The sequence below is a fragment of the Anguilla rostrata genome, chromosome 14 (assembly GCF_018555375.3).
Source record: "Anguilla rostrata isolate EN2019 chromosome 14, ASM1855537v3, whole genome shotgun sequence".
Taxonomy (NCBI): Eukaryota; Metazoa; Chordata; class Actinopteri; order Anguilliformes; family Anguillidae; genus Anguilla; species Anguilla rostrata.
The window spans coordinates 4,840,519-4,853,144 of NC_057946.1; the positions used below are offsets into that span (position 1 = coordinate 4,840,519).

At 47.4% G+C, this 12,626-nt stretch overlaps 1 protein-coding gene across 1 annotated transcript in view; it reads left to right on the plus strand.

The window, feature by feature from the left end:
* stxbp1a (syntaxin binding protein 1a) overlaps window positions 1–12,626 on the plus strand; it is a 45,013-nt gene that overhangs the window by 29,606 nt on the left and 2,781 nt on the right. Inside the window, exons 11-18 of the mRNA XM_064307054.1 lie at window positions 52–112; window positions 543–608; window positions 2,453–2,557; window positions 4,451–4,639; window positions 5,206–5,307; window positions 5,773–5,858; window positions 6,409–6,563; window positions 9,022–9,188. Coding sequence (XP_064163124.1) covers window positions 52–112; window positions 543–608; window positions 2,453–2,557; window positions 4,451–4,639; window positions 5,206–5,307; window positions 5,773–5,858; window positions 6,409–6,563; window positions 9,022–9,131 — 874 coding nt within the window. The 3' untranslated portion in view covers window positions 9,132–9,188. The remainder of the gene's footprint in view (window positions 1–51; window positions 113–542; window positions 609–2,452; window positions 2,558–4,450; window positions 4,640–5,205; window positions 5,308–5,772; window positions 5,859–6,408; window positions 6,564–9,021; window positions 9,189–12,626) is intronic.

The following is a 12,626-nucleotide window of genomic DNA, read 5'->3' on the forward strand; positions in this document are numbered from 1 at the left end:
CATTTCTCTCTCTCTCTCTCTCTCTCTCATTTTTCCTTCTCATACTCAAAGGGAGGTGACTCGCTCACTGAAGGACTTCTCTGCGAGCAAAAGGATGAACACGGGAGAGAAGGTGGGTACGGTGTGGCCCTCGTAGGGTCCCTGTGAAGCCTGCTGCCTGTGGTCGCTGCACAGGTGGCTCTGAAGGTCCCCGAAGGTGAACTGCGCCTCTGCAGTCTGTGTTAAAATGAAGGAGGGAGGGGCCAGTCAGCGCCTGATTGGTGGACAGCCAGTCAGGTGGTCTTCAGGAGGTCTGTTGCCATTACCAAAATTCTAATTTGAGGCTTCTTATTAATATTCATGAAGGGGCGTAGCCAAGGGATATATCAGCAGTGAAGGATGCTGTCCTTCGGCATGGAGCCTTGTGAATATTCATAAACTGTAATATGTCACCGGAAACTTCCGTAACCAGCTGGGACTTCATGGAGCAAGGAGCAGAGAGGACAGAACGAATGCAGGAGCTGACGAGAATCTGTGCTGTTACCTGCCGTTTGTCTCTGCAGACCACGATGAGAGACCTGTCCCAGATGCTGAAGAAGATGCCACAGTACCAGAAGGAGCTGAGCAAGGTGAGAGAAGTCACATGACACCCGGCATCACTGCATTACATCACCTCATTACATGCAAGTTTGTCAGGCAGAGGGCCTTCAGGAAACTTTGGGCTTGCTCACGACGAGGCTTGGGACAGTGCTAGTTATGCCTAGCATACACTGCAGGATTTTTAGTCACAATGTAGCTTTTTCATGATCTTGAGAAAATCCTGAGAAAATCCCCAGTGTTTGTACGATTGCTGTGCGCACCTGCCTCCTGTCGTTTAATGTGAGACGGCCAGGGATCGCAGTTTTCAATCGTAGCTGTTCTGATCCCGTTCTTAAGCTAGTCTGGGACTCTCGCTAGGATATCAAACTGATTTGAGTTAGTCACAAGTCATTACGCATGGCTCATGTAGTGTGACCGTAGCCTGTGACTATGCGTGTAGCCTTAGCATTCCTAGGATGGACATAACCAGTGAAGAGACGGTCATTAAATGTGAGATACTCTCCATTGTTAGGAGAAAGTCGTCTAATGTACACAAGGCATTACTCTCCAGACACTGGAATGAATGGCCTCTTCTCATCTCCAAATATTCTTCCCGGGTTGAGCTAATCTCTTGAAGAAGGAAAGTCTCTCATATTTTGAATTACACTCTCACATCTACTTGATAATTTTCCTAGCTGCTGCCAACAGGTCTCTGCTATGTTCCACTGGCATGGAAAAACATCAGTGAGAGAACTCCTGTTCTAAACCAAAAACAGAATTTTATTAGTTTTCCTGCTGTACAGATCTCGACTCGCTAACATGTTCCTCTTAATGTGCGTATCGTAGCATATGCTATTGTGGTTTTCCTTTAATTTAACCACCTTGCCAAAGAAAAATTTACCCTCCAAAGGAAATCACTGGGGCAGTAGAGCTTTTTTTAAAAATTTGGGGTCGAATTTGAGTTTACATTTGGAACCGTATACGCTCACAGCTCTTGCATGCGGCCGTTCGTTCGTTCTGGGGCAGACGCCGGGGGACCTGGGGGATTCTCTCTGTAGAGAGAGAGAGCGCGTCTGAAGATCGCTGCTCAAACAGGCGCTACCGCTAACGTTAGCTTCCGGCTCTGCTTTATTTCGTTCCTAATGAGAGGGCCGCACTGCCCCCCCCGGGGGCTCCTCATTAATTATGTACGCTGATAGTCTCCTGTAGATATACAGTAATCCCCTCCTATCCTGGACCTGATCTCCGACGCTGTGTTTTTATCCACCGGGTGCTCTCGTGCTGAATTTGATTCGTTTATATGGAGAACGTCGACGAGGCCGTCTGAACGTGATCAGTTCAGTTACGGGGAAGATCTCGTTAGTGTCAGAGACCGGTCTCTGATAGCATGCCACAACAAAGGGTAACTCCTGCTAGATTACGATAAGTGTGTGTGCGTGTGTGTGTGTGGGTGTGTGTGTATGTGTGCGTGTGTGCGTGTGCGTGTGTGTGTGTGTGTGCACGCGTGTGTGTGCGTATGTGTGTGTATGTGTGCGTGTGTGTGTGTTTGTGTGTGTGTGTGTGTGCATGTGTGCACATGTAATGTGTGTGTGTGTGTGTGTGTGTTGTGTGCATATAATGTGTGTGTGTGCATGTGAATGTGTGCATGCGTGTGCATATAATATGTGTGTGTGCATATAACGTGTGTGTGTGTGGGTGTGTGCGTGTGTGTGCATATAACGTGTATGTGTGTGGGTGTGTGTGTGCATATAATGTGTGTGTGTGTGTGGGTGTGTGTGCTTATACTATGTGTGTGTGGCGTGTAATGTTTCAGGGGCTCAGAGTAAGGTGACGCTGTGCTGATGTCACAGTGATGTCATCGACGCTGACCCCGTGTTTCTCTGTGCGTCTGCAGTACTCCACCCACCTGCAGCTGGCGGAGGACTGCATGAAGCACTACCAGGGGACCGTGGACAAGCTGTGCCGCGTGGAGCAGGTGAGCACACCTGTGCGGGGAATCGCAGCCAATCACAACTCTCACCGTCCACTAAAAGAGGTTTTACAGGTCTCAGAAAAACAGCGCAGTGAAGGAAGACCAAAGGCCCCAAGGTCAGGTATAACAACACAAACACGGCGCTGAACAGGAATCCAAGGCAGGTCATCCGCCTTATCTGCAATCAATCAATGGCTGTTTATTTTATGTAGTGCTCATTACAGGAAGCTGTGTCAAACACAACTTCACAGTGAGTGTTTTCCAGAAGAAATTTTAAAAAACAACAGCAAAATCTATTTAGGCCAATGTGGGGGGGAAATGGGAGATGTACCCTGACCTCTTAGAGAGTTGTTGATCGTCGTTCTCCCTCAGATCCAATGGAACATGCTGAGGGGAGAAATCAAACCAGAGGCCATTTCCCCATCCTGCGACACCACAGCCCACCCACACCGAGACTGGGACAATGGCACCGATGCTAACAGCAATCAACACATAGGTAGTCATGTCCCCATTCCTGTGAACTAAAAAGGCCAAGTCAGACACCTACACACAGATGCTATCGTCTCTACATCCCTACAAAAACCACACCTACACGTCATACTACACCCCATACAATAAACCACACAGCTACACATAACATACTACACCCCATACAATAAACCACAGACCTACACAGTACATACTACACCGCATACAATAAACCACAAGCTACACATACAACCCCATTCAATAAACCAACTAACAGTACTATCTACACCACCATCACAATAAACCACAGATGCTACACAATACATACTACACCCCATACAATAAACCACACACGCTACACAATATAAGTTAAACCCCATTCAATAAACCACACACACTAGACAGTACATACTACACCCCATACAATAAACCACAGATGCTATACAGTACATACTACACCCCATACAATAAACCACAGACGCTACACAGTACATACTATACCCCATACAATAAACCACACACGCTACACAATACATACTACACCCCATACAATAAACCACAGATGCTATACAGTACATACTACACCCCATACAATAAACCACAGACACTACACAATACATACCAGACCCCATATAATAAACCACAGATGCTACACAATATATGTTAAACCCCATTCAATAAACCACTGAAATGGTGCCATGTTTGCACCGAAATCGCCCCCGCTGTCCCCTCTGGCATCACACGTGTCATTACACAGCCCTTCTGGCCCCTCCCCCCCGAGCCGACATCAGCCCAGGCTCGTGCTCGTGTCATTTCCTGTCTTGCCCTTCACAGCGATGCCAATACCTAGCGCTGTGCCAGAGGGGACCTTGGGAGGCCATCTCAGCGCACGCAGAGCTGATGTGCTCTAGCTCACAGCTCTTATGTAACATGAGAGGCTGGCGCAGGTGACTGCCTCTGCCTCCATTCAAGGGCACACGCCTGTGTGTAAACATTATTCGCTCCATTATCCTCTGATTGTCATTACGTCGTTTGACTTTCTCTTGTCAGTTTTTTTATGGGGGGGGGGAAGGGGTTGGTGTACCCTGGTTCTATACCTCACCTGCTGTTGCAGAAACTCCTTTTGTTTGTTTTTGTAGGTTCAGATGAATCCCTTTCAGTGTTCGCATTGTCTTGCGCAACTGATCGGGGTTTTTGATCATATTTTTTGCCTTGTGCTCTCTTTCTCTCCCTCTCCATCTCGGTTTGGTTTGCTTTACTGGCCTAACACATTTCAGCGTATGGCAAAAAGCTTTGCAGAAACAAACGCTGAAGGCATTAGACTAAGCTATGCAGAACCACATCGAAAAAGAAATCGATATGTCTGCTAGGGGTACATTAAAGAAGTGGAGATTAAATGAAATGTCTCAGGGGTGGGTTATATTAAATGAGGTTGCCTGTACTGCTGCGGAGGCAAATTTTTACCGTGACCCGTCTCTCTCTCTCTCTCTCTCTCTCTCTCTCTCTCTCTCTCTCCCTCCTTGCGAGGCAGGGATCACAGAGGAGAATCTGAACAAGCTGATTCAGCATGCGCAGATCCCCCCGGAGGACAGCGAGATCATCACCAACATGGCCAACCTGGGCGTGCCCATCATCACAGACGTGAGGGCCCGTCTGTCTGTCTGTCTGTCTGTCTGTCAGCCAGTCGGTCTACCAGTCTGTCTGTATGTCTGTCTGCCTGCCTCTTTGCCAGTCTGTCTGCCTGTCTGTCTGCCAGTCTGCCTGTCTGTCTGTCTGTCTGTCTGTGTGCCTGTCTGTCTGTATGTCTGTCTGACAGTCTGTCCGTCCGTATGTATGCATCTGTTGTCATTTCTGACTGTTACAAACTGTTTGTCCTATGAACTTTCTTTCCCACTAAACTGTCTGTCCCACTGTCTTTCCATCTCATTGTCTGTCTGATTTTCAGCTAAATGTGTTTCTTCTTGTTATCCATCTCCAACACTCAGTGCTCAGGTACTCCATATTCACACGTCCTGGCTGTTCAACCAGCTCGTATACTCTCCCCCTTTCAGTCCTGCCCTTATGTCTGTCTGTCTCACCGGCTCTCTGTCTGTCTGGTCTGGAGTCCAGCCTTGCCTCTTTGATTGGCCGGGCCATCTGACCGGCCAATCCGAAAGCGGTGTAAAATAGCTGTCCGACCAATCACGCGCCTCTCCCTCCCCGTGCAGTCCACCCTGCGCCGGGGCAAGAAGTTGGACCGTAAGGAGCGCGTGAGCGAGCAGACCTATCAGCTGTCCCGCTGGACCCCCCTGGTCAAGGACATCATGGAGGTCCGTCACATGTTCCACCGGCTCTGTCTCTGCCTGCCTGTGTCTATGACAGCTCAGTCAACCCCGCAGATAGACCGTTTTTAAAAGCAATGCTTGGAACAAGGTTTTTCTTTTTTATGACTGCATGATTTGGTCAGTAATGCATTTTCTTGCTAATGTTCTGGGACCTGACATTTGAAATAATATCCTTGCATTTATATAGCACCTTTCCAAATGCTCAAAGTGCTTTACAGTGAGGGGGAACTCACCACACCCACCACCAATGTGCAGCATTAGCGAAGGTGGAGAGGGAGAGAGTGTATTTTAGCAAATTAAATCTGGGGATGATTTTGGTGGAAGTTTGCGAGAGCCAGATCTGGGATTTTATGAAAGCATTTGAAAGAAGTGTATGACCCAGGTATGCCTGTCTGGGGTGCTCTGTGTGTCTGTACTGTGAAAGAGCTGACTAGCCTGTCTGTGCTGCAGGATGCCATTGAGGACAAGCTGGACACCAAGCACTACCCCTACATCTCCACCCGCTCCTCTGCTTCCTTCAGTACCACAGCTGTCAGGTACTGCGCACACACACACATGCACACACACACACACACACACACACACGCATGAACACAAACACCCTATACACACACACACATACAAACACGCGCACTCACGCACACACACACACACACATACATACAGACGCACACTAACACACACGCATCCTACATACACATGCACTCTACACACACAAATGCCCATGCAGTAAATACATACAGAATACACATGCGCATACACACATGTTAATATATCCCTTTCCCATGAATTGAAAATGAACATATGTCATTTGACTATTACGTTTGACTATTGCAGCAGTAAAATTATTTTTGAAAACACTTTCATTTATCCTTAACACACGTGACTGAAATGTCACTGCTCAGTAAACAGGACGACCCTAACCACAGTCTCTCACACCTGAGTATGCCTCTCTCCTGCACACGGAGCATTTATGCACCCTGACAGGGTCCCCCTGAGCAGCTGCCGTTTGTGCGAAATTTTCGGGAACGCTAACCTTTCTCCTCTTTTGACCTTCGACCTCCGCCCCGCCCCCCTCCCCGGCAGTGCCCGGTACGGTCACTGGCACAAGAACAAGACCCCCGGGGAGTACCGCACCGGGCCGCGCGTCATGGTCTTCATCATCGGCGGCGTGTCCTTCAGCGAGATGCGCTGCGCCTACGAGGTCACGCAGGCCAACGGCAAGTGGGAGGCCGTCATCGGTGAGTCGGCCACCAGGGGGCGCCACTGAGCGCACCGCCATGTTATAATGGGAGGGCAGGGAGATTTTCAGAGAAGAAGATTTCCTACGTTTGACATGCCACATCTTTGCCAAAAAAGCTGAGCATTTAAACGGGTGTTTATAGTGTATTAACTGGGAGGGCATATAAATAGACGCATGATACACAGTAGCCTAGGAGGACAGTGTAGATCACTGAGAGAAACGGCATATTCTGTAAATATATCTGTGACTCATTCTTACACATCCCCCAACTTTGACTTTTAATGAAATTCAGGGCTACTACCAAACCACAACTGATATGACCTCACCTGCAGATATTTACAGTACAGTAGCCTTGGCTACTACAAAACGTAAAGCATTTTATGGTTGCCGTGACTGCCAGCAAACCAACAGCCGTTAAAAGTTGTCATGGCTAATATTCTACTGCAGGTTTGTGACTTGATAATTAAAGGCTGGATGGTGGGTGGACGGGAGATTAGGAGTTAGGGAGGGGGGCTAATTGAGGTGACCTGCGGACAGGTCTGACACCATTTGTTTGAGATATGTGTTACCCGGCAACGATGAGTCAACAAGTGGAGTCAGTGCACCCAGGTCATATTTAAATTCCCATCAACAAACCTCCAGGCAAGGAGACTGCACTCCTACAGTTTTACGTCAGTAGAGGCTCTGAAGGTACATTAAATTCCGTTGGGTTTATTCTTCAGGTTAAAGGTGGTTCCTCGTTACAGAACTGTGTCAGATACAGTGAGCTCCATTATTATTTGGGACAGGGACATATTTTTTGTGATTTTGCTCTGCACTCTGCAATTTTAGATATGTAATCAAATAATTAATACGTGGTTAAAGTGAAACGTGAAAATAAACACGTATATTATTTTAAACAATGATACGCAGGATTTTTAGTGGGGTTAAAGTGCACACAGCCATTTGAGCGAGGTCTACACTGGTAATGTTTTAGCGAGGTGTCCTGTACCCTGAAAGGAACTGACCATTTCGAACACAGCCAGACATCTTGCAGCTAATGAAGGCCACAGTCATGTTTAATATCTTGTCCCAGCTCTGCGTATTTTCTGTCCTGTTCTGTCCTGCTAGCATGTGGGTGCTTTTAAAGAGGGTGTGGGGGAGGGGGGCTGTCTCATTTGTTTCCTGTGCGCTGTACGTTCGTTGTTTTGGATCTTGTTTCTGTGTTTCCTTTAAACTGTTGTTCTTGAATTCCAGCTGCTACGCATCTTTTCGTAAGTCTGTCCTGTTTGTGCGCTGCACCTGCGAGCGTGTGTGTGTGTGTGTGTGTGTGTGTGTGTGAGTCCACGTGACAGAAAGCCTCAGTGTGTGAGCGCGTGCGTCCATGTTGTGTCTGCGCTCTGAGTCCTTTCTCTGTCTGGTGTCTTTGTCGGCAGTTTTCCGGGCCGCTGTCTGGCCTGCGCTGTGTCCGTCAGGCCTGCTCGTCCTAGCGGTGTCACGCAGGCGCCGTTACTCGTGCTACGACCCGACCTCCGACCTCTAGCTCAGGATTCCGTGCCAATTCTGCATTTCCGTGTCTCTGAAGGAACTCTAAAGCCTTTCGTTAGCAAACTGTGTCTTTCACGGTAACATCTGCTATATGCGGACGAGAGAGTAATGTCGTGTTTCGGGGGTGGACTGCTCACCAATGTGTGTCAAAACACTCTGCAATAAGGAGACTCCTTAACTGTGCGATGCTAGTAATGCTAATGCTAAAAGAGATTTAACTTTGAGACTGAAGCATCATCACGGAGTCTAAGCTACGGCGGGCTCTTTAAAGGCATGAAGTCACGCACCAGAAACCTACAGCCCGCTGTAAATGAAAAGTGACGAGGGACATTCCGAATTCCGAAGACGTACACCACTCACTATGCTATTAATAGCGGTTTGTGGCTAATTTGGCGATTTGTCGATAGCCTTGTTCCGTTCACATTCCAAAAGTCAGGATAACGATGCCTTTTGTGGAAGGGGTTAGGCTATCTGTGGGGCATTACTTTGAGGGTATGACTTGTTAAGGATGGAAGAGGATGTGAGATTTATTGTATTGCAGGGGTACTGAGGGGGGTCGGGGTGGGGGCGTTCACGACTGAAGGGATTGGGAACAGGAAGGTGATGTCACATCTGCGACAGGTGAGGGTGCTGAGAATTCGCCAGGTACAATGTTGGCGCTCACTTCCTTTTCCAAAGCTACCGCTGCAGAAGGGAGATGCCGTGGGCGCGGGTGAGGTGGGGGTGTGTTTTTGAGGGGGGTGCGGGTGGGGGTGGGTGTGGGGGCAGGGCAGGGTGAAAGGTGGGGGATGGAAAGCGGTTGTTTTGACACTCTGTAACCCAAAGACACCAGAGGTAAAAGGAAAAAGGACAAAGTGGCGTGGTGTGCCGATGAGAAAGGGATGAAGCGTGGAAAATGAGCGTGAAGCACACTTCTGTTCCTCCCGCAGGTGCCACCCACACGCTCACCCCCACCAAATTTCTAACGGACCTGCAGCACCCCGACTTCCGAGAGTCCACTAGGGTGTCCTTTGAGGACCCAGATCCCTCAGACGAGTGAGAGAGAGAGAGAGGGGGAGAGAGGGCGAAAAGAGAGAGAGAGCACACAGAAAAAAAAGTAAAGGCAGCCGTGCAAAGAAGCCCTTTCTGAACCCCAACAGCACAAGGGCCTTCTTTCCGTCCGTTGTTCCTCTGCAGCACCTCTTGCTGTTGCTCTGCACTTCAGGGATGGGCTCCTGGCCCCCCGCTGCACGGCCAGGCGGCTGTACCACGGCAACAGGCTCCTCCCCCACCCCCCACCCCCCCACCCCCGACAGGTCTCAGTGGCTGTGCCTCATACTGGCCCCTCACTGGCTCCTCCTTCCCACAGACCTTACTGGCCCCACCTCCCACTGACCCAGTGCTGCAGGCCCCATTGTGAGGTCACAATGGGCACATAGAGCGCAGCTTGTAATTGGAAACCAGCCTTCTAACCCCCCTTCCCCCCCCCCACACCTCGATACTATACAGATGAGCTGATTGGCTACTGTTCAGCCTGCAGTCCTCAGCCCAGAAACCCCGCCTCCACACACGACACGCGGCTGAGCCGATTGACCACTTGTCGGCCTGCAGTTTTCAGCCCCCTCCCCCTCCCCCTCCTCCTCGCTAAGCGAACGAGGCTGCTGATTGGCTGCTCGTCAGCCTGCAGCCGGTGAAGCCTGTCTCCCATGGCCATGCAGCGCTAGCTCCTGACCCCATCCCTGTGGCTTCTCCATCGTCTCTGGCGGGTGGATTAAATTGCTCTTCCCCCCCCCGAGCCGTCCTCCTAGTCGCGCACCGCGCTGGAGAGAAGGGGGGGGCGGCTCCTTTTTTTTCATTTCCCTCCTCCAGACACCCATTATTTTCCTGCAGATTTAATCTACCCCTGAGATTCTTACGATGATATCGTTACGATTGTTATTACATTTGTCATTATATTTGAGTTGTACCGCATTTATGGTTAAGGAAAGCGCATTGGTTTGAGCGATCACTTTTAAGAGTCAACGTTTGATTTCTAGGAAGGATTGTGTTTGTTTCAGTTATTATTTATCTTTTTTTTTTTTTTTAATTAAATATTCAAATCTTTCCACCCGCCCCACGCATCACACCCACTCAACCCACCAGACATCACGTGCCTACGTCACCCTGTACCTGTCCACAGGGGGTAATCTTATACCTCTGCTCCGTAGGGGGAGGCCCAAAAATGAGATTTAAAAAAAAAATGTATTTTTTGCGTTGGAATCACAGTTCTTTGTGAAGCCTCTAAAAGACGTGTCAGTAAAGATCAGGTTATTCTCCACGGTAATCTGCAGTTCCAGCGTGACCCCTCTGCAGACATTTCACATGGGTGATGTAGTGATGGTCACTTGATATGCTTTAGCGAAAAATAAACAAGTAAACAGTTTAAAAACGGAATTTCACCGACTACACATCCTAAATATACCCCACCTACACATGTGAACCTTCATCAGGTAGGCATGTTTATGTTTACCTGCAGTTTGTTCTTCTGCACAAACTGAATTATAAAGAGGACTATAAAGTCCTTCGTCCCCGTTCCATTGCTAAATGTAACAGGAACTGTCCATATCCCTGAAAGTGTGTTAGATTAATTATTTTCTTATTATTGCTTATTTGCATAAGGCGTACAACCCTTTATCCAGGCTAGAGCTTTATCCGTTACAGTGTGGAAGACAGTTAGAACAAGTACAATGCAGTGCTTAGTATCCCATGAGAGCAGACAGGCCTTGTCCTTCACCGCTTATAAAAACTCCATGGGCCTATCAAATACATGCACCAAAAACTAAATATCATTAACCTCAGAAAAGGAGTCTCATTTTGTAAAACAATTCTCCCCTCATACATACATACTTTTGGCAGGCCTAGTCACACACATTTAGTTTAGTTTAGTTTATTTGACAAAATTGAAACACATGTATCAAAAAGACTTGCATGTGAAGAAACTGTCAAGGATAACACGAAATGTCCTTGATGTTCCATCGGCCATAGCAAGATAATATCAGGCTTCAAAATCACATTAAAATGTTCAGAGTTAATTCAACTCTTACGGAGTTGGAGTTCCAGTGGTTCCAGAGTTACTCTGTCTAAAAAATTTGTTGATTTTACACTGAACATTTTTCTGTATACTCGGGTTCAAGAGGTCTGTTTAGCCATGCATATCAGTACACTCTCTGTCAGAAGTCTGCTAAAGCTATATCGTATTGATTTTTGAATTTCTGTTCTCTTTGATTTTTTTATTATCATTATTTTTCTCAGTAAAACTGTATCACCATGTGCAGTATGTTGTGCTGTAGCACATACTGTCACATTGAATGCTTCCTGTACAACAGAAGCCATTTATTTATTTTTATAAAGAAAAAAAACTTCACAATTATTTCTGTTGGGTACGGTATATTCTTACTCTTCGAATTGCCATTGAAGGGTGATGTTGGTGCGTTTGTTACGGTCGACACGCCAGTGGTTGGCAAAGCTGCGTGTTTTGGGCTTTTTTGGGGGCGGAAGGGAGCTCCTCTGCAGTGGGGCAAAGCCAGGCAAGGCTAGTCTGTTTCTATGGACTTGCCTCATTCTGACTAAACTGCTCTAATCTTTTAATTTAAAAATAGAAAAGTTATCACACCAATTTTGACAAAAATTATTTTGTTTGTCCTTAAACCTTGGGACTGAATTTATTTGAGCAGCGTGTGCTATTCATTTAGCAGGCGCTGTGCATAGCGAATAATGCAAGTGAAAACACGCAGATTTGTTACGCCAACAAACCGTGGATTTAAAAGAAGACTATGAGCTGTGTTAGATGGGTACAAGGACCGAAGCAAACTTTGACCTGCCTGTTAATTGCAATCCACAAGCCGTGTGAGTTACGCATCTCTGGGGAAGGACTGGACTACCACCAGCCAACCGGCTTGCGACAATTAAGCAGGTCAAACATTTGTTTCTCTCCGCCCCTAGAGCCTGATGTACTGTAGCAGAAATGTGTCTTCAGCTCCAGACCCAAATGAAGTCAATGCGCACACACAATTTTCCTGCTCTTTGTTTGTCGCATATTTTTTTTAAGTTTCATTTTGCTAGGAGAAACAGGCCACGGTTGAACATGGGAGAGACGCCTGTTCTTTTTTTTTTTCTTTTCTTTTCTTTTTTTCTTTGTTAAATATTCTGCAGTGTCCAACATTGAACGTGTGCTGCTGCGGACTGATGTTTGCATGAACTGTAATCAGTGCGCCAACATGGTCTGACGTCACGCACCCATCGCATCATAATGGCCGAGCCCTGGCGGAACTTGCTGATGTCATCGTGAATATCACAGCTGTGACTGCGACATTGGAGAGTGATGACATCACAAGCCCGTCATGACATCGCAAACTGTGACATCACAAAGCTTACATGTGATACATGCAAAGATAATTTTCAGGAGTCCATAAACAACAATGTTGACATCACCCAGAATGGAGCTTTTTTTTGTTTTTGTGCCTTTGGTAGTAGTGTTTGCATGCAACTGAATACGCTATCTTTTGTATTAGTTGGC